At 43.2% G+C, this 22,049-nt stretch overlaps 1 protein-coding gene across 3 annotated transcripts; it reads right to left on the bottom strand.

The window, feature by feature from the left end:
• Window positions 1–3: 3 nt before the first annotated feature.
• NFE2L3 (NFE2 like bZIP transcription factor 3) lies at window positions 4–21,724 on the bottom strand. 3 transcript variants are annotated; one of them, XM_074574881.1, is made up of 5 exons: window positions 21,691–21,724; window positions 20,989–21,086; window positions 10,516–10,623; window positions 9,486–9,569; window positions 4–7,102 (listed from the first exon to the last, which is right to left on the bottom strand). In XM_074574881.1, exons 1-5 carry the CDS (start codon window positions 21,698–21,700, stop codon window positions 5,891–5,893), a joined length of 1,512 nt encoding a protein of 503 aa, XP_074430982.1. In that variant the 5' UTR covers window positions 21,701–21,724; the 3' UTR covers window positions 4–5,890. The 3 variants fall into 3 exon arrangements, with proteins under 3 accessions (XP_074430982.1, XP_074430981.1, XP_074430980.1); XM_074574880.1 differs by lacking the exon at window positions 21,691–21,724 and adding an exon at window positions 21,618–21,667; XM_074574879.1 differs by lacking the exons at window positions 20,989–21,086; window positions 21,691–21,724 and adding an exon at window positions 20,553–20,963.
• Between the last annotated feature and the right edge of the window lie 325 nt (window positions 21,725–22,049).

The following is a 22,049-nucleotide window of genomic DNA, read 5'->3' as shown; positions in this document are numbered from 1 at the left end:
CTATGACATTAAAAAAAGAAAAAAAAAAACAAAACACTTCAAAGGGAGTAATTCTTCTTTCTTTCTGTTTAAGATGCTTCCACTCATTCAGTAGTTTTGCAACAAGGTTTAAAACTTACTTGAATTAAGTGTGTTATATTTTCCATAATGAGGATGTTTTAATTTTGATCTACAGGCGATGGGGGAAGGGAGTGTATAGGGGATAGCGGTATGCAAAAAAAAAAACCCACTGAGTTACTGGATATTTAAAGTCTTGAAAACATGGAGTATTTGAGTAAGTTTCCTATTGTCTTGCTGTTGACCTCTCCGGACTTTCTTTCTTGGTATGTTCCTAAGAATTAAAGTAAGTGACAACCACAATGTTTACTGATGCGTTCAGTGAGAGAAGGCACCGTTTTGAGTCAGCCTGATACTGAAAGCTAGCAACTTTGAATAAAAATGACAGTGTGTGATCAATTACTGGTCCTCAATTTGTAGACAACGTGTAGTTTTTCTCTTCTAATTTCTAAGAAGTTGGTTTTACGTCACTCTACAGACTTTCTGTTTTCAGAGTAAGGGTAACGTTGCTGGTCAGCATGTTTCAGTGTACTAACAACTGAGGATCAGGTTGTTGGTGCTAGGCCCAGCTTGTCCCCAGCAAACTCTTTCTGTGGCGGACTAAGGGAAGAATGTGAAAGACAACATACCTTGTTGGTAACCAGTATGGGCACAACAAAAACCCACCCAAAAACTAGTGCATGACTTGGATTTATGAAGTGGTGAAGAGAGGTCAATACTCAGGTTCTGGCCGCTCAGACGGCATTCCCTGTATTTACAATGAAGGTTGAATTTTATTCACTTCTATCTTTTACTTGTGCTTCAGGTGCTGAAAAGCCTTTAGGAAAATGTGGGAAATTGTTCTTAATATTGTAAAATTACCACAGATTGAACTTTGTCATGTGTAGGGAAGAAGGCTGCGTTCTTTTAGCTTTATGGTGAATGTACATACTGTTTTGGGGATGAAGTCATGCTACTTCTGGGGAAGAAACAGACCCCAAAACCCACAGATCTGAATTCTGAAGGAGCTGTCAGCTCAGTTTTTGGCAGCTTGACCACACTTGGGAAAGAGGAGGGTTTGCCAAGAACGTGCTGAAACAGTCCATTCTCTGTAGCTTGAGTGTTCCAGTGTGTTTTCATGGCAGAGTGCATGATGCAAGTGAAACCCTGTAGCAGCGATGTTACTTTTTTTTTTTCCCCCTTCCTGAAGGGGGAGTTCTCTTGTTTATAAAGTTACTCTGGTAGGAATGCATAGGAGTGTGACACGGAAGGGTGTATCAGGGTGACGATGATCCATTTTGCCGGAAGCCATGCTGTCCCTTTCAACAGTTGTGTTCTTGCTTTGCAGCTAGTGTTGATTTGCGTTGCAGCAGAAGTTACTCCAGTTGATGTAGCAAGAAGTGGTTTATTTATCAACAGTCAAAGTGACTTGCCTGACAGATTGCTATGAGCTTACTAGGTCAACTAGTTCACAAACTACCTTGTGTGACCTCCCGTGCTGCTTTGCTGCATGGACAAGGCGACTTTGTGGGCGAGTCCTCCCCACCCCTTTGCTTCCTCTTTCTTGGTCTGTTCGCTTTTGGTCCATTTTGAGGCGTTCTTGTATGAAAATCAATGGCTGATGCATTTTAATGGAGTTCTCGTAGCCGTGTGGCAGGTAGCAAGTTGCGATACTTTTGAGGTACGCTACAGTAATAAGACTTCACATGGTTACCTGTGTCATCTCTATTTAATAAACAGTTTTTTCACTAGAACCTGGTGCCGAGTGTCCTGTTGTCTCATTTATAGGCCTCTACCTGCTCTGTCCTCAAGATTCTCGTTAAAACTGCACTTCTGACTCCCACAAGCCGAGAGTGTAGCGTGGGTATTTTGGGACAAAACCTGGGCTGTTAACACTGACAAACGGATCTTGATGAAGTTGCTTTGTCCTTTGTTTGTTACTCTGGTTTACCCCATCTAAAACTAGATTGTAAGCTCTTGAGCAGGAGCAATCTTAGCTTGTAAAACTTTGTAAAAAGCCGAGTCTATTGAATAAAACCAAAACGTGAAGCTGAAGCTGCACTTCAGCGCTGTTGGTGGTGGCTCAAAGCGTGTGTGGTGTCACAGCAGTACACCGTGTCTCTTCTCTGGGGGCTCCTTTGCAGTGTGCCTGCACACCAGTGTCCAGCCCTAGTGTCATAAACGATGCTGGGGCCGTTGCAGTTCAATAAAGTACGACGCTTGTGGTTGTTTCTAATGGATGCTTCTCCAGAAGTACGGCTCTAAGAGCAGCTAGTGGCCAATGCTGTTCCATAGCGCCTGTGCGCGTTGCTACCAGCAATGACGGGGAAGGTAAGCTGTGTGCTTCCTGATTTCCTTACCATACGCTGTTTTTCTCCATACTTCATCTGACCTTTTCTAACCTCCTGCAGATAAGCTCTTCTCATTATTAGTGTAACAAAAACACAGTTTGCTACTCGAATGTTACAGACTCCTTAATAGCTTTACCATGGGAACGATAATGAGAACACCCACGTTGGTATTTGCATTATTTGTTGCTGCATCAACAGCTGAATCTGTGATCCTCAGCTTTGCAATTTTCTAGCAGTGTAACAAATCTTTAAAAAAAATGTTTTCAGTCTTTAAAAAAAATGTTTTCAGTCTTTACTTCAGAGATGCTTTTCTCCATGTTAGTATCCAGTAAGGCAGGATGCTGCCCTAAGAGCTTTTTCCCTAGATGCCTGACCCCAGAGCCAGTTTGATGCCCCATCGTGTCTTTATATCGTGTAGTTCCCGGTTTGTATGCTTTTGGTTTCTTGAAAGTTATGATCTATCAGTAAGGAGGATGAGACCGATTTCAGTCAGCCGTTTCCTACCTTTTACAGCTATTTCAGTTAACGAGTTTTCTTTAGACTGCTCTTCTCCTCAGTAGCTCTTTGACTCCTGTGCGGTGTCTCCTCCTTGTATGTAGGTTGAAAATACAGTCTAAGGCCATTATATGAAGCATATTAAAAGTAGTTTCAGGAACCCTTGGGAGGAAAGCTTGCTATAAAACCTACTTTTTCCTTACCTGTCTAGTCTGATTTTCACCAATAATTGAAGGATGTGAAAATGTGAGGCATAGTCAAGTCTAAGCAATGTTTGGGGTTATTTTTGTTTTTCTTTAAACAGAGGCTAGTCACAGAAAGGGAAGACACTTCAAAAGGTAGCAACAGTTCTTAGGCGAAATGTAATGGCTGTCTACTAAAATTGAAAAAAATAGGGCATTGTTTTGAATTCTGCCCACAATTTTATCTGAAATGTGGGTAGGTAGCTGGAGGCTTGGAAAAAATCACACAAGCTCAGTGTCTGCATCCTCAGCGCTGTTACAACTCTCAGTCCGCCCAAAATTACTAACTCACCCGACAGATTTTGTAGTGGTATAGTTGCTAGTTGAGTTTCCTACATAAGCTTCTGAAAAAAAAAAAAAAAAAGTTGTGGAACAAGCTGAGATTTACAGGTAATGGAAGTAGACAGGGTTGGGGCTGCTGTCTTGATTTTAGAGGAATCTGGAGTACGCTGCCTTCCCTTGGGATTGCTGAAAGAGTTCCAACGTGATTCCTTATTTTCAGCATGTGCCAAAACTTAACTGTGTAACCGTCACCCAAATGGGTGTTTGCTTTGCTTCATTAGTGGCTGGCTTAATGTGATTTCCCGAAGCTCGCTCCTCCTGCTCCTGAAGGGGTGGCCATTGGAGGGTTTAGCCTCCCCTCTCCCCAGACTGTAGAAACTTGTGAGGCCCTAAACCCAGAAATACTTGGGTTCCTGGTTTTATCAGTTATGGGCCTAGTTTAGTATCTATCCGAATTTGGACACGTGGGCCGTGAAGCAGACCTAAAGCCCCGGTCCTGCAAAGGCTACACCCATAGACTTTAAAATGCTTATTGTGTCATTTAATTAAAAGGTGAAAATCACACTGACTCAAATGTACTGGGTGGCTCCCCCCCCTCCCCAAACTAGACATAAGGTTCACAGTTCATCGTATGTATCTGTTACCCGTTGCATGTTTTGGTTGAAGTTAATGAACTAGCAATTAAATAAATTCTCTGTGGATGCCAGTTAGGAGAGATGTGCTTCACAGCGATGCTTCACCAACAGCAAAAGACAGATAATGAAAGTTTCCGCTACGAATTTACTCCAGCAATTTGAGGCTGTGGTGCAACTGATAAATAAAAGAACAGATGCAGACATATATTTAAAGAAACCTTTTAATATAAAATGCAGAGCAAATGGTGTGAAATGGCTGATTTCAACATCAGTTGTTCAGTGCATTTCGCGCTCTGAGGCGGTGCTTCCTTTTCAGAAAATGCCAGTTGATGCTACCAGTTACTGTAAACGTAAGTGCAAACAAACATGATTCACGCGCTAAGGGCACAGGTTTTTTCCTTCAAAAGGTATCATTTGGTATCTTAACTTGTATTGCGTGTACGGGTAGTTTTCATGTGTTTGGTGCAAGTGCTTTTTTTTTAACATACCTGACCATAAAGTTGCTACACTGTCGTCATGCCGAGAACAATGAGAGGGGGTTTTTTTATACCACTTTTATGGGTTTTGTTTATAAAAGCTATAAAAAGTATCTGTTGCTGTCTAGTTGTTAATATTAGTAATGATTTCAGTATCGTACAAACTAGTATGCCTCTTAACATTCCTTCCTTATCATTACATGCTTGTTTCTCTTCTAGGCTGTTTGGTTGGTGGTTTTTTTGCAGACCATTTTTTTATGTTCTTAAATAGAAAAGGATAAGCTGTTGGGAATAAACATGTAAGTGAATAGAACATCTTCTTTTTAGTAGCACAAATAAATAACAAAACTGAAAGCTCTTCTCTCCATTCAAAACCACTATTGGAGTGTAACCTCGTTATTACAAGTACAGATAAACAGTAATTTAGTACCATTTAATTTGCTTTAAAGATTTGGGGAAAATTAAAAAAAAAATAATCCATAAAGCTGAAGATACTTATAAAAAAACCACTTATTTTTAAAAACTAAAAGGAAAACCTTTAGTACTTCTCCTTGAGGAAGGTAACCACAAGGGAAGGCACAAAAGTAAATATATCCCAGACTAGGAAACAACAGGAACTCATTCACCATCACTCACTTTCATGAAAGAAACTTGAGAATGATTCCGTTGCAGAGGATGAAGGTAAGACAATATTGACCATATGAACTGTAAAATTAATCGGTATATCGTGTTTGCTTGGAGCTATGATGGTGGGAGTAGTGAGAAAAATGCAATCGCTCCCTGGGTGTCTCTCCTCAAAGGAAAGCTGAGAGACGCAGAACGCTGCTGAGCAAGTGCAAAGCATGGTGTATCTCTTAGGAATACATAACTCCACAGTGAATTTCAGGTGAAGATGAACTTGAGCTACAATTTTTCTTCCACTGCTAAAAAAGAATAATAAAATGTCACTTTGTATATGAAGAATCTAGTACTTGGGCCTAAACCACATTTTTCTTCCATCTGTATCTGAGCTGAAGCTTGCTTTTTTTCCCCTATTGATGTGTCATTTCCTCCCCCATCACCCTCCCCATCACCAGAAACTAAATTCCTAGTTTTACATAGGCTTATAAATGCAGTATTTGCAATTCTGCTTGTACCGATGGCCTAGCTGCTTTGGTTCTTGTTAAAACTAAACGTATTTCCTTGTTTGCTTCTCAGCTGGTAGACTTTCTAACAGATCACAATCTGCTTGGTTTGCCAGACACTTGTACATGTATTCTTCCTCAAATGTAGTCGTTTCCACCTGTACTACTGTAGTCACTGACCTCCAGTCTTCACACGAATATCCTTCTCGTTCTTTCAGGAAAAATAAAACCTAAGTGATCTCAGACATCTTATTGTTGTTTCGGCTCTTTTTCATTATCTCGTTTCTGTTCTGATTTGACCAAGTGTTTGGGTATTATGAAAACACTGCCCTCGCTACTGCAATGAATGACGTACTGGCATGGGTTAACAGGTCTACCCTGGTCATCCCTCAATCTACTGAAAATGTCACGGTACAAGTTGTTTAACTTCTGCTTCATCCGGCTGATTGATCGGCTGTGCTGAGAGTGCTCCTTTTTAAGGCTCTCCTTTTGTGTTTGAAGATTACACACATCTTCTTCCAAGTTAAGAATTGCATTTAGTTTGCGTTTACGACAATTCTGGGCAGCAACTTTGTTTTTTCCTCTTCGTCTGATGTCACGTAGAAGTGATACCTGAGTATCTGTCAGATGGTTATTGGCGAGCATGCTGTTGAAGGACTCAACAGGCATGCTCACAATTTCATCAACCGAAAATGGTGTTCTCATAGCTTTCGCACACCGTTCATTGCTACTAAGGTTTGTATCAGTAGAATTGTGGCAATTATCCTTTACTTCGCCTGGTTTCGCCATCCACGTCTGTTGATGATGCTCCGAAGTGGATTCTGCTTGACTTGGCATCTGATTATATGTGGGGTTATGAAGAAACTGCTGAAGTGTGGCTTCTCTAGAACACCCTGAATCACCTGGATATGCCACATGGTCATATTTAGCGTGTTGTTGGCAATGGCCACCAACAGCTTCTAAGCCATGTGGAGAAACAGATTTAACATCACTGCTGTACCCAACAGCACCTTCACTGCAGACTGAGTAAGAGGCCATGCTGTGACTTGAATTCAAAGACAGTCCCGAATCTGAGCCAGGTTCTTGAAAGAGCTGAGAAACTTCTATAGGATCAAAGCCTTCCTCCAAAGCCAAAGACATGAGCTTAATTTCATCAAAATTATCATCATGGGCTGCTGGGCTTCTAATGTCAGCAGCTGAAAACAGCCCTGTCAAATCTGACCCATGAAGTAGCGCTCCTGGATTTGTGATATTAGAGCTTGACTGAGGAAAAGACTCTTGCCTTTGTAAAAGTCTTGTTTCTGAATCTGATTGAGTGGGGTAATCTGTTCTTAGTAGCGTGGCATCGTGACGACTGAAACAGTGGCGAAGTGTCTGGGTCGCATTTGTATCGTGGTGTGAGGATAATGGGTCTCGGCCTCTACTAGAAGTAGCAACTTGTATATCTTCCAGTAAGCTCACCTAAAAGATGATGGGGGGGGAAAATGGCATCTTTTATAAAATGAACGCCTCTACATTCCTCCATTTTTTAATATTCCAGTATTTGAATCTATTAAAGTCAAAATTTTATATGTTTAACTCCTCTAGCTATTCTGAATACTGCTTCCCACTTGTACAAAGTGTAACCTGTGTTGGCATATGGGTAGAGGAAGCAGGAAGGGTGCAGAAGAAAAGCGACTGAAGGGATGGGAGGAGGAGGTCTCGAGAAGGACAGTGTGGGGCTGATGAGTGTTAAGAGGTGGAAATGGGACTGATGCTAAGCGTACATCAAACTACAGCCTGCGCGTTATACCTGAGCTGGTCTAAAAAAGGGTCCTTCCAGGAGGGGTGGTCCTGCCCCTGGTATTGATGATCATCTGCTTCCAGGGTGAGCTGGTTCAAGGTGCTAAACTGTTAGAAAATTAACCTTGTACAGAAGATAAACTGCTCACCTGCAGGAGTTAACCAGGGAGAACAGTGGTGTAAGAAACGAGGGGAGGAGGAGAGGAACGCCAAGGTCATGCTGTCGCAGTCTGACTGGATTTCTTTCACAGGTTATAAAGCTTTGGGGGCTGTGAGCTGCCACATTTGGCCTAGCTCCTTCTAAACTGAGGTCTATTGTGTTCAGATTGCAACTCGACTCCTTTACTAATCAGCCTGGAGGAAACATCCCCACCCCAAATCACACCTTCTGTGGATGTCTTTTGACCTTAAATTACTACTCAGTTTTTCTTTACAAAAATAAAGATGCTGTATGATCCCTCAGCCCTGAAGTTCAGATGATAAACGAGCGCTGCAGTAGCATTAAGGCCCACCTTTTGTGGGCCTGGGTTATAGTTGCTGGGTCCTAGAAGTACAAAGTCACTGAGCAAGATTATGTCAGGGTGCTTGCTGACAAGGAGAGTAGTCATAAAATACATGGATACAAAAAAACAAGAATGTAAATACATCAAGTAGGAAGTGTATGATACGATTCCTCCATAGCTGAGCATCCCTACTGTGGTCCAGGAAAGGACTTTTCTGACTGCAGTCCATTGAACAAATGACGTAAAAAGCACTTTCCACAGGGAAGGAATGATGTACCATAAAGACTGGAATGTCTTAAGTTCTCTACTACGCTTACTGGGAGCTCAGGTAACAGAGAAAGTCTTGCCTTATTTCTCCCAGGGAGTTACCATGTACTAGACCGCCTGTAGTCTGTGAGACAGAGATGGTATTTTCAATTAAAACCCTTGAAAATAAATACTCTTAGCAAGTTAACTATTAAAAAAATCCCCCATGCTGTAAAGATTTGGTACCTGGAAAAAACAAGCAATCCATTTTCAACCGACAGATTGTCACAAGATGGCAGTGCATTAATAGTCTTAAATAAAATATGCAACCGTGTATTGTTATAGCTACATAAAACCTACAGCCAAATTCCTATCAAATTATGAAAAGAGCAGAGAAAACTAAACTGACGAACTTCTGAACCTTGTTAGTGCGGAATCCATCATCAAAGCTGAAGAGAGGAGCAGACTAATTTATGGTCTGGGAGGCTCTATCCAAACTACGGATTCCCAAAACTAGGTGCTCCAGAGATAAACATGAAGTTACACGGAAAACACTAATGACCCTGGAAGGCTCCTACAATGGGAAGCGTATGTAAGATGCCCTTGGAATATTGCAAAAAAGGAATGTAGGGAGTAGGTTCATGGTTAATGACCGCAGCTATGAGCTGTGGGAGAGGAGGGAGACTCCAATTAAGATAACAACTGGGTTTTTTTTGTGAAGATGGGCACCCAGGAAGTAAACAATAGTATCAGAAGCCCAGAAGATAACAAAAGAAAACAAAATAGTTTTGCTGCTAATGCTGACTGACCTGATTTGCAGTGAAGACGGGTCTTTTCTTGAGGGTAGTATCCTTGTAAGCACTTGACCCAACATTTATGACAACTGTAATCTTTCACCACAAATAATGCCCAATAGCTGCTAGCGCTTAACAACTCAGCATTGCTCTAGAGAAACATACCAAGAGCTGCTCTATAAATACGAATCGGCATTAGGTTTCAGAAAGGGAATTATTAATTGAACTAATTAAGTTGTCCAGCGGCTCCATCCAACTTTCAACACCAGGTCACAGGAAAGGCAGAACTTCATAGCTTTCATATCCCAGACAAGTTACTGGGGAAAATTGTTCAAGTAGAACCAGTGACAGCTGCTGTAAAAGGTGGACAGTAGCGTCTTTCATGTCTTCAGGCAAGTTTTACTACATTGATTTGCTGATATATTCCCTGGGGGGTTTTTTGTTAGACAAAACAGAGTAAGTCATTATCCAGTAATCCCTGACTGTATCCCAATGTATTAGCAATACATGTGTTTTTACCTCTAGCATGTTTTCCACCTGCGAGGACAGAAGCTGTAAATAGCCCTCGAAGGAGAGAAGGGGATCTACATGGTTGCGGTTGCCCTGTGACAGAAGAAACAGAAATGCTTTGTAAAGCACAGTTACTTTACATAAAAGGAGGTGAAAATCAAAGTCCTAGAGGAAATACAGCACAGCTTTGTGAAATGCTGCTGCCGACCCCACCACCAAGTCTTCATCCTGATGGGAGATGTCACGTTGCTAGAACGAACTCCATGGCAGGAGCATCCCTACTCTGCCCCACAACAGCAGAACTGGGCTTTCCTCCTCCCTGAGGCTGCACCGACACTCTGGAAAAAAACAAGTATTTTTTCATAGCCCAGCTGCCAGGGCAGGGGCAAACAGAGGAGCTGGCAAGAAACCCAGATCCGATGTTCTCAGTTCTCCTAAGATCTCTTGAACAATGAATGCTCTTTCCACTGTAGCTCTCGGAGAGAACAAAACCCAAAGTGCACCCGTTTCAGTTTAACATCATTGAGATTATTTCTCTGCCTTCCAGTTACGATACACACATTAAGATCTGAACAATCCAGTTTCTCAAATGTAATTCTACATCTGAGCAGTAATCTTTACATAAACAGTGAAAGCAGGATGATTTAGCATCCACATCTCAAGTGTCTGTAGGCCAAAAAAGAAATCCTTGCACACAAATGCAATACCTTCACAATGGAGAAAATATTTAAATAAAACAAATCGAAAAATGGTTAGTTGCAAGTCATTTCTGTACACTTCAGAACATTTCAATTGCATAAACTATACTGGAGGGGGACATTTTCGTGGTATATAAGGGCATAATTTACAACTATTGTCTGAAGTCACGGTTCCTTTCCTGCCCTTGCAAAGGACACCCCCAAATGAAAAGATAAAAATTAAATATTCCTTTCAAAAACATTCACTGTTTCTTTCACTACTGTCTCTCTCAGTGATAAGACCTATATTTTCCCTCACTTCCTCTTCAGTTTTCCCTTCTTCCCTTTTTTTCTTTATTTACTTGATTTATGTTTTCTTCCTCCTCCTCCTCTTGCAGTTCGCGCCGATCATCTCCTTGGACTGGACAGCAGTCATCCAAAGCTTCCTGACAAGCTTTCAGGTCAACATCCTGAAGACACAAATAAAACAGTGCTATTAACACGCTTACTTCAAGTAACAAGCAATGGGACGAGAGGAAACGTCCTCAAGATGCATCAGGGGAGGTTTAAATGGGGTATTAGGAAAAATTTCTTCACCAAAAGGGTTATATCACGCATTGGAACAGGCTGCCCAGGGAAGTGGTTGAGTCCCCATCCCTGGAAGTATTTAAAAGACATGGAGACATGGTGCTTAGGGACATGGTTTAGTGGTAGACTTGGCAGTCTATGCTGTCAAAATTAATCTTTAAAATGCACCTTTTTTTTTTTTTTTTCCAGCTATAGCATTTCAAATAAAATATACACTGAAGCGTTCATTCATGTGGATGAACTGACTCTGTGTAGACTTCGGGGGCAGAATGAGACCAACGTCAGTTCAGGAGGGCAGACACCTCCTCCTCTTTTGGTGCCCAGACAATGAATCTACCTACGGTAGAAATGGACGTTCATAAACACTGGAAACAAAATTCTTCTGAAACAGACACATGATGATGTGATTTCATGGGAAGTTTGGGCTATCACTGTCTTACGGATGTCATTTCACAACAACATTTCCAAGCCAGATACATACTCAGTGATGGAATCTTAAAATAGGCAATTATACATGGAAAGTTAGCAAAATCCCTCGTTTTTTCTTTCAGGAAAACAATCACATTAACATGTATTGTAACAGCAGCTCTATTTCCCCATCACTTCCACGTAGTCAATGATGGGGTGTTTTTTTTTAATCTCCAGCAATGAAATTGTTCTGATTTAGTGGTCTCAGAAGCATTTTTCAAGTTATCTTTTATCTATAGTCATATCAGCAGACTTCTTAAATTTTTATTATAGGGCTGGGGCATTGCTAGGTAAGAACGAATCACTGCTGAGGACTCTACATATTTATAATTTTAAAAACTTTGATATTTCAGCCTCTATAGGGCAAGTCTGAGTTATTAAAATGCGAAACTCGGTGGAATGGCAGCCCGAAAATCAAGTGGCCACACTGCATTAGTTCCTTATATCCCCAGCAAAAAGCTTTGGCAGGAGCAGAAAAGACAAGCTCTCAACAGCAGCAAATGTAACGAGTTAGTGTTCTGTTCGAAAAATCACAATAAATTCACTTTGTAGGTTTTATATGAAAGCATAAACTATACCAAAACTGCAGCTGTAATAGTCATCAAAATGTGTACAACATTTTTATTAATTATTGCTTCATCCAAAACACATTAAAAATTAAATGTAAGAAGGTTTAAAAATAGGACTCCAGAGTAAAATTAAATATAATTTGAAAATAAAGTAATATTAATTTCATTTTTATTAATTCTATTAAAGCTTCCTTTTTAAATTATGAAAAATAATTTTATTTGTAACTGATTTTATTTGTTGCCTTTCCATTTTTCTGTGCTTTCTTTTCAAGGCTTGGAAGGGAACCTTAACTTTATAAACAGTCATTTGTAACAACAAATAAGACATACAGGGCACTCATCTGCCACTCTGATGTAAGAGGTACTTTCCTTCAGTGATGACCAACACAATTTCTAGCTATTAATGTATATATAATATATATGTCATATACATAGCATATATATATTATATATATTAAAATATATATTCCAATATAGTATGTCGTCTTTGTCAGCTGCAGCTGGAAATGACCTGATGACTTGTTATTGCCAAATATGAGAAAACATTTACTTGTCTAACCGCACACAAAAAAATAGAGTTTTTTTCCTCTACGTAGTAAAACAGCAGGAGAGGGAACTTAGTGTATGGGAGCCTGAGCACACGGTAACCAGCTACTTGCAAACACTTGCAAACAAGTTCAATGGAACTGCTCACAAGCATGAAGTTAGACCCATAATTACACATTCGCAAGATCCGCGCTAGTCTTTAATTTTACAACGAACCAACCTAATACCTGTCCAATGAATATGATCTATTAACATCCTAATTAATACAATTCTCCATCATCAAAACCAGACAAGATGTCAAGGACAATGGCTATTAAAGACCTTAAGCAGCTCCTCTTGAGCTGAGTGTCCACGAAAGCTGCTGCTGCTAAGGCAGAGTATTCGGCTCCCGAATAACACAGCAAATTAATCACTCTACCAGCTGACAGAGCGTCAAATGCAGGAAACAGTTAGAAATGTGGTATCTATAACGTGACGCCTCGAAAAAACAACTGTAAGCACTGGTTTTGAATACAGAAAGTATATGGGTGAGAACTGGATGGTTCCTATTAAAATTACAACGGGTACAAACCTATCCTGCCACCAGGGAAAAGAAAAGCAGCTTGCGGTAACTTTGTGATGAGCTCAGTGTGGGACCTGCTTCATCACTTGAAACCCTCACAGTTCAACCTGCTTATGGTGGAAATCCGCCTGCAGACGACGCCAGTCTGATGAAGGCTACGATGGAGATGGTTCTTCCCAGCACCATCGTGAGGACAACTGAATTTCCGATGTGCCTGATGGGACGGATCCTTTCTGAAGAGAAACTAAATGCTCCCGAAGCTCGTAGAAATTTGTGAAGACTGTCATGGCTTCAGCTTCCCCAGGAAGTCAAAGACAACCGAATTTTCAGGTCTTTCCCTATTGATACGTAGAGCTGTTGACCACTAAGGAGATGGGGAATATTTCTGACCATGAATTTTAGGATTTACCTGGACTCCGCATTGACTTTTATGTATCTTTTAAGGGAAAATAATGGCTTTGACTATTTTGTCTGCTAAGCCACAGAGAATGTCTTGGTACCCTTAGTTTCCAGGCTGAGAGCCACCAACTGCACTACAGGATCACGTGCCATTTTGTCCTAATGACCCCTCGGCTTAAGAACAGGACGGAGATCAGAGTCTCCCTCTGATCTTCACATAAAACTCCTGCTGATGCGAACGGAGATGCCAGCAGGGATGGGAGGGAAGCAGGGTCTCACAGCTGCAATCGTGACCATTCACTGTAATTTACCAAAGGGAACGTATCACCTCCACTGAATGAGATTAATAGTGCTGCACCCTGTGGCTTTGAAGATTAGCCTTACTACCACCGTTCCTCCCTCCAGCAGATGATATTATAATATACTCATGCTTGCTCATGTTGATTATTACTGCGGTTAAGTTATCCATCCTTTTTAAAAAAAACAAACGTGTTTTCCCCACTACCAGGGCAGTTTCTGAGGGAGCACAGCCCTGTGACTAGCTTTTCACAACAGTGGTGGTGCAGATACGGTGCGTGTAAGATTGTTCACAGCACCGATTTCTACGTACGGGATCATTTCAGTGAAACTCTCTATATCGAAATCCTGTAACACAACCAGAACCTTTTCCCCTTAATTTCTCCGTTCTGGCTTTTAACCAAAATCCCTTGGATTATGCTGTTAAAGATTTACTCTCTGACATTACACTCCCCACTAGCTTGTTAGTCTTTCCCATAGATGAAGAACAGCTGAAAAACACTGCTCAACAACTGAACGCTTCTGTCTGTGCCCATGCATCACGGGATTGATTGCTGGGCTGCTGCCACGGGGAAAATAGGAGAGGTAACTCCCGCAGAAACAGCCATATCGTGTCTTTGAATGAAGCATTTTGTTAAAGATAGCTTAATTTTGCAGTCTGAATATCCATCTAAAGACAAAAGGAATCAGCTGTACATACTCAGTACTGCACTGAGTCACTCTTAGTGTTTCTGTCCTGTTCCTTATTTTGCATTAATGGCAGCAGAAGAAACAGTAATTGAGTTACAGTAATACCACTATGAGCCCAAGAGCTAGATCAGGACCACGTGCGGGTGGTCTCTGTACAGAGAAAAAGACTAATTCTTGCTCATTGTAGGAGCCTTGCTATTACCACTAAAGCCATTTATTGCAGCAGCCTTTCCGCTTCTACCACTGGAGGGTGTGGAAGTTCGCACCTCCCGCAGCAGGCTGTTTACCAATGGTAAACTGCAACCCTACCTGAAGAAAAACCTTCAATTTGCATTTGGAAGGACTTCTGCACAAGCACAAGGCAGGAGATTTACACTAAAACTCCCACAAAAAGAAGAAGAAGAAAAAAAAAAAGTAGTACCTCAAATTCTAGTCTTGCTTCTGCCATTTCCCAGTTTCTGTTGGGCTAGAGAACACAACCTGAGACTAAGTCTGATTGTGTGAATTATCCATCAGCCTTGTAGGCTGGAGGGCTGGGCTCTAACCGTGTGTCTGCCCTTTCCCTAACGTACAACTTACTGCACGTCAACTATCAGCTTCAGTTTGTCAGTCTTCGGAATATGAAAAATAGCAATCTATGTCAAATCTGCTACTTAAAGTGGTCCAAGAATCAATGCGGAGGTGAGAGAAAGTATGATTTTTGTGGGTGGCCTGGCCCACTTTTAATTGGAAGGACACTGCCTGCTCTGGCAGTTTTTCTTACTACATTAAAAATAAGGCCTTCCATTTCCAATTAAATACATTGGAATATAGATGTCAGCATAAATTGGGTGTACCGTACAGCAAACTATCCTTCCACATACCCTTTCCCCTTGCTTCCCCCACCCATACGTTATTTGTCGTCCATAAAATAAGATGTAGGGAGCAGAACCTGTAATGATACCCAAACATGAATAGGTCTACAGCGACGCACTGGATGGGTGAACACGACCCCTCCGTCAGAAAGCACAGGCAAGCTGTTTTCAGCTATCGATCGGCGTGCAGTCGGCAAACAGGGCTAAAACTACACAGCTCAGGGCAACTGGTGCACAGAAAGATGCGAACCAGCTCTGGAGCCACAGGAACGTCCCGCCGCCGCAGAGCAGAGCGGGCAGGGTGGTTTAATACTGTGAAACTCCGCCTCTAACTGTGTTCGAAGAACTGCGCTTGTATGAGGTTTTACATAACCTGACCCAAACTGGCCTTTCTAAGCACGAACATAGAGACTACAGTACAAACAACACAAATTAACCGCTGTGCATCTTCTTCCTTAACTTCTGTAATTCATAAAGAACAGCAATTCTCTGTTGTTGGTTATTAATTAGAGCAGGTGTTCTTCAATCGCGCACAGGAGTTCAGCTCTTGGGAAGGGCTTCAACATCTGTCGTAGAGAATGCAATACCTCCGGACGTCACAAACCTGCTAGGTTTGGGTGGGAGCAGAGCCTTCCTTCTCTGTCCCACCCCGAGCTGGAGCGCGTCCCACCTACGGGGCGATGACCCAGCTCAGGCACTGCCTCTTCTGCTGGCAGGGGCAGCATCGGCGCCTGTGGGTTCACACCATTTGGAAAATGAGAACGTTTTTGCTGTAAGATTCAGGCCGCGGATAAAAAAATTGGAAAACTACGTAGTCAATTTCTGCTAATCTAAATAATTCCCCACGTGTATTTCGTGAAAGGTGAAGAACCCATCCAATTTTTATAGTCCCTTTCTTCAAATGTCTATATATATATATATATATATATACACAAACATGCACATATAGAAATATTGATATTCAGAGAGAAAAGGAAAATAAAACCACTGAATCAAGCAGGGCAGCTCTTAACTCTTGCAAGATCTTCAGCTAAGACGCTGTTGTATGAGAAGCTTCTTGAGACTTTCTCTGTATTTGTGAATACTGTTGCCATATACATAGGACTGATGCCCCATCTTGCACCACTGAGGCCCCCCACTTCCCCACACACAGTTTTTAAGGTGCTTCGGAAAGCAGGTCTTGTTCATGTTGCACGTGGATTTATGGCTCAGCGTAACAGCTTTTAGAAGTGTTGTTGGGGCAGACTTACAGTGAGAAGCCTAAGGAAAACGCAGCCTTCTATTGTCAGAGTGGGGCACAGACTCCATCCCAGGTTATGTGCCTGGGGGATGGCTTCTCTCTTTTCCCCACCAGCATCAGAGCTATACCCAGTGCCAGCTGCACGTCTTTTTTTTTTTTTTTCCTGTATTCTTTTGTTGCTTTTTCTACACTTAAAACGTCAAAATTTACACTGCCACACAGTGTCTCGATTTAGCGTTTTCCTCAAAACGCATTCCTTGAGCAATCCAACAATAATTTACAAACACACTGGGAAAAAAAAAAAGGCGACAGGCCTAAGTTCACCTGGGTAAGTCAACGTGACCTACTCAATGTGACCTGCTCGTGTGAGTAGGTGTGAGCTGGGCAGAAAAAAAGTTAGGCACCCATGTTTTCAATAGTGGATGTTGGTGTTCAAATAGGTGCTGAACATACTGCCAGCATTTAAGGAGTAAGTGGGGCTCTCGTTACAAATTCTTTCTTGAAAAAAACCAAGATTGCAATCTGGTTTTTTCAGCAAAGGGTGAAGAGGGTGACTAGGTGGTGCACAAACACTGCTGTATCTGGAGAAAAGTACCATGAGAAATAATCAGCCCAAAGAAAAGACAACGTTCACTCTTACATTTTCTATCTATTTCCTTAGCAAACATGCCCACTGGAGCCTAAAAACTTGGTCCAGGGTATTCCGCAAGTGGTAGGACCTTTCATTACTGTAGAAATGATTCCATTTCCTTGTATGAACTGATGCATGTCTTCCTGGCTATTCAAAGCAAAAGGTTATTGTTTTCTTTTCTTCCCCAACCCCCGCCTAAAGATGTAACTCACGGTTCCCATGCAGGAACCCTGGTACCTTAATCTCAATCTCAAACATCCACGAGAACCAAACCTACAGGCTTTGATTCTGTAGCTGACCCAGACCAGAACAGCACAGAGGCATTAAACTAATACCCTAAGACATATGAGCACATCTTCTACCTACCACCCGCTATGACCTGCTGTAGGTAATGCAGGACAGTGAATTATGCATAGGATTCAGAACAAAAAACTTTTTTTAAATGCAATCTCTGCTCTGGTACAAACACTCTCATCTCTGGTCCTGTTACGTCCATCTAAGAAAACAGGTAGCAAGACTCATCATACGATTATTTCATATCACAGAATCATAGAATCTTCATGGTTGGAAAGGACCTTTGAGATCATCGAGTCCAACCATACACACACACACAAAAAAAACCCCACCCCCAAAATCTACAACCTCTGCCACCAGAGCATGCCCTGAAGTGCCACATCTAGATGTTTCTTAAATACCCCTAGGGATGGTGACTCAACCACCTCCCTGGGCAGGCTGTTCCAGTGCCTGACCACTCTTTCAGTAAAGTAATTCTTCCTAATATCTAATCTAAACCTCCCCTGCCACAACTTCAGACCATTTCCTCTGGTCCTGTCATTATTTACTTGGGAGAAGAGGCCAGCACCCACCTCTCTCCAACCTCCTTTCAGGTAGTCGTAGAGGGCAAAGAGGTCTCCCCTCAGCCTCCTCTTCTCCAAGCTAAACATGCCCAGCTCCCTCAGCCTCTCCTCATATGACCTGGTCTCCAGACCCCTCACCAGCCTGGTAGCTCTCCTCTGGACACGCTCCAGCACTTCTATGTCCCGCTTGTACATTGTATGATTATTTCTCCATTAAAAGGTGTATTTCAGAATAAATATATTTTGTTGGTTTTGGTACCTTAGTGTCCATCTCAAATACCCACAGGAACCAAACCCACAAGCTTTGATTCCGCAGCTGACCCAGACCAGACCAGCACAGAAGTTCGCTGGGAACATACTGAATACAAAAGTTTGGGCTGAGCCCAGCCTGTCGGGCAGCAAACTAATTGTAGCAACCCACCTGTTTGCTTCACTCCCTGTCAAAGACGAAGTGCTCAGGCTGTCCTAACACCGCACTACATCTCATCCTGCTGTAGAACAGAAAAAATAGGCCAGGCAACCCCGCACGGTTTAGCATGCTCCGACAGCAGGCTCGGAATTCATTTTCTTTCTCATCTACTGTTGTCTTCCAGAGCGGTTTTAAATACCATTTCCCCGAGGCCGAGGATGAACAGCTCGTGTTGTGCTGCCAGCAACGTTCTCGGCAAGGACTGTGAATCAAATGAACCCAGGGGTGGGTGAATCCAGCTGCTAACTTTACAGAACGCCACACGATCCCACGATACCGAGCAGAACAAAGCAACGCCTTCCGTCTGGTTACACGGACTCCTCGTCCTGATGGAGCGTGGATAAGAGGAACGCTAAAAATAGCTCGGGTCTATTTTTACAAAAGGCAAAATGAAGGTTAGAAATCAGCTGAACCACTCTGAAATCCATTATGCTGTTACAATAACATTTTGACAGCACAAGTGGACTTATTCAAACCCACAGAGGTCATCTTTAAAACAAAGATCAACTTTTCCCTCTGTGTTTATGTTTTGGATCTACCATGCACTTCAAAAGAAGTCTGGTGGAAAAGAAACGGGAGGGGGGGGCGGTGGTGGTGTGCACTCAGAAGTCCATTTACATTTTAGGTCAAGAACTTAATACCGCCTTATCTTGCTCCAACCATTCTTTCACTTAAAACGTGCTTAAGAGAGAGAGGCCCAGACCTACATTTGGCAAAGAAATGAATCATCATCTCTCCACAGAAAGGAGTGATCCCTTACAGTTAGGGTGTAGAAACTAGTTTTGCAACTACCTTATAAAAATAACAACGCTAACGCAAGGGGAAATAGAAAAAAAAAAAAAGAAAAAGAGGAACAAGAAAAAGAAAAGGAAGAAGGAAAAAAAAAAAAAGAAAACCCAGCAAGACAAATGTAATAATTGTCAGTTGATGCTGGTCCTTTAATTCATAATAAGAACAAGCTATTCATAATGGTTCAAAACCAACGCGAAAAATGTTGGTAGTTCAACTTGATATTTCAAAATGCACTTAACATCTGAGTCGCAGAGCCACCGTCCTGGCTTTGCCGTATCTTTCGTATCCGCACAGCGTATCACAAAAAGTCTCAGACCACAAACCGCTTGGGGAAAAACGAAACTCTCTGCCCACTAGCGACTTATCTCAGAAAAGCAGTCCCTGCGGCTGAAAGGCTCGGCTCATCTCCGAGTTACGGATGTGCACGGCTCCTGCGCGGGACGCGGGTCTGAGCGGGACAGAAGGGCAGTGAGGACCGAAACAGAGAAACCAGCCATCGCTGCCAGGCACTTAAGATGCCACACTGATAATAAAGGCAGATACAACGAGGCTGGAGTTTAGCCCTGGCACAGTAAGGGTCCCAAATGTAAGAAATGCTCCTGCCGAGTGTAGTTACTGGACTACGGAGACACGGGCGCCCTGGCCCGAGATGAGGGGTGCAGTTCTGCTCCCCATCGCGATGCGTCATGGAGAAGCTGCATTTCTGCAAACCCCAGGACGTTCTTGAGCTGCCTGTGCTGCCCACGCGAAGGAAACGGAGGCGATTCCGGAGGAAAATGTCAAGCAGAAGTGACAGTCCTGGCCTTGCAACCCGGCCTCGCAGGTGATGAGCAGGGCTGGGGCCACATGTGGCCACCTCTGAAGGGTTTCACCCTGCTCTGGTGCTTGGAGGGCCACCACCAGTTGCTCGTTAGCGGAAGGCTGCACGGCATTACTTCACGGCACCAACCTGCCCCTTGGTTTGTGCTCCCTCCCCGCTGCCTGGGACCCCCTCCCAGGACCACAGACCCCACGGGCCAGACTCACAGCCACGCGCAGACCTCTGTAGGTCTCGGCCCTCCATTTTTTGAGGCTCAGAATCATAGAATGGTTCGAGTTAGAAGGGACCTTAAAGACCACCTAGTTCCAATCCCCTGCCGTGGGCAGGGACACCTCCCACTAGACCAGGCTGCTCAAAGCCCCATCCAGCCTGGCCTTGAACACTTCCAGGGATGGGGCATCCACAACTTCTCTGGGCAACCTGTTCCAGTGCCAGAAACGCGTCCCCCCTCGTGTCCCCGCAGCTCGCCCCCCACTTACACCCCTAGTCCGCCCCCGGCGGGGCGCATCCCGCCCTCCCTCGGCCGAGGCGGCGGGGCAGACCCGGTGCCCGGCCGGGACAGCCCCCTCCTTCCCCGGCCCCGAGGCCGTCCCGCCGCCGCCGTCGTCGTCCTTTACCTCCGCCATGGGGCAGCCTCCGCTCCATCCTCCTCCCGCGGCGGGGCCGGGGGCGGCTCCCCCGGGCGGGGCGGGCAGGGCCGGGGGCCGCCGCTCGCCCCGGGACCGAGAGCCGGGTCGGGCACTCGCCAGGGCAGGGCCGGCTGCCAGCGGAGCCCCAGGCGGCGCGGGGGGTCGGTGGCCCATGGCTGCCCGCCGGTAGCCCCCAGGAGCCGAGGCGCCTCTGGGGTGCGTGGAGGGGCGGGGGGGTGGGTTGAGGCGGACCGTCTCCTCGGCTCCCGCAGCCGGGCACGAAGCCGTCCCGCCGCCCGGCCCCGCTCCGCGCACTCCCCCCCATCCCCCGCCGCCGCAGCGGCCCGGCCCCCGGGCGGGAGGAGGCGCGGGGGCGGGACAGGGACGCGGGCAGCCCGGCAGCCCCGCATCCCTTGGCACCCACCTGTGTCCTGGGGGCTCCCTGCGTGCCCGGGGGGAGTAACAGCCTTCGGTCGCTGGAGCGGGCCGGGAACAAAGGAGGCGAGTTTGCAAGTAGGGTAGCTAGAGGGAAAAAATAAAATAAAATAATAAAATAAAAAATAAGATAAAAAAATAAAACCAAAATAAAATAATAAAATAAAATAATAAAAATAAAATATAAAATAATAAAATAAATAATTAAAATGAAATAAAATAATAAAATAAAAATAAATAATAAAAATAAAATAATAAAAAATAAAAAATAATAAAATAAAAATAAAATATAAAAATTAAATAATTAAATAAATAATTAAAATAAAATAAATAAATAATAAAAATAAAATAATAAAAATAATTAAAATAAAATAAAATAAAATAAAATAAATAATAAAAATAAATAATAAAATAGTAAAAATATAATGTAATATAATATAATATAATTCATATAATATAATATAATTCTAAAAATGCAAAGTGATTCTCCACCTGCCTCTGGTAGTAAGCATTCTCCCCTCCTACCCCCCCTCCTGGTTTTTAGAATTCCCAAATAACAGAAAAAGAAAATACAGTTACAAGTTTTAATTACAATCAACCTGGTGTCTAAATATCTACCCGCCGCCTTTGCTTGCCCTCCTACTGAACTGCATTTTCCCCAGCGCATCTGCTTAGCCCCACGCGAATTTACCGGCGCACATCCTGGAGGTATCTTTTCCAGCTGTTTTGTTGTCTCTCTCCTCTGAAAAGGCCTTTTATCGCTTCTCATCACTTCTACTTATCGGAGTGTTTCAGACTTGTTTTGGCATTTTACAAGGCACGGGGCTGTTCGGGCGCACCCTGAAAGTGTCACTTGTTCAGTGATAACCGTGTGTGTGATGGGCGCAGTTTCTCATTTCTCTGTTATCACGGATGACATTTCCATTTTTCGTGGTGTCCAGTGTGATAGTATGCAACGGGTGCGTTACAATACTCCTAGCGTTTTCTTGTGCCTTGTTTCTTGTATTCCAATAAAATAACAGTTTTCTTTCAAAATTCCAAATTAACTGG

Source organism: Larus michahellis, chromosome 2 (assembly GCF_964199755.1).
Source record: "Larus michahellis chromosome 2, bLarMic1.1, whole genome shotgun sequence".
In the NCBI taxonomy this organism is placed as follows: Eukaryota; Metazoa; Chordata; class Aves; order Charadriiformes; family Laridae; genus Larus; species Larus michahellis.
Note: the sequence above shows the minus strand (reverse complement) of the source record. Positions and strands in the feature narration are given on the sequence as shown.

Coding starts and splice junctions, on each gene's coding strand:
- NFE2L3 (XM_074574879.1), bottom strand. CDS start 20,738: ATGGGCCACCGACCCCCCGCGCCGCCTGGGGCTCCGCTGGCAGCCGGC. Junction 9,570..10,515: donor AGGAAGAAAACATAAATCAA/GTAAATAAAGAA, acceptor CTTCTGTCACAG/GGCAACCGCAACCATGTAGA. Junction 7,103..9,485: donor AGGTGGAAAACATGCTAGAG/GTAAAAACACAT, acceptor ATCATCTTTTAG/GTGAGCTTACTGGAAGATAT.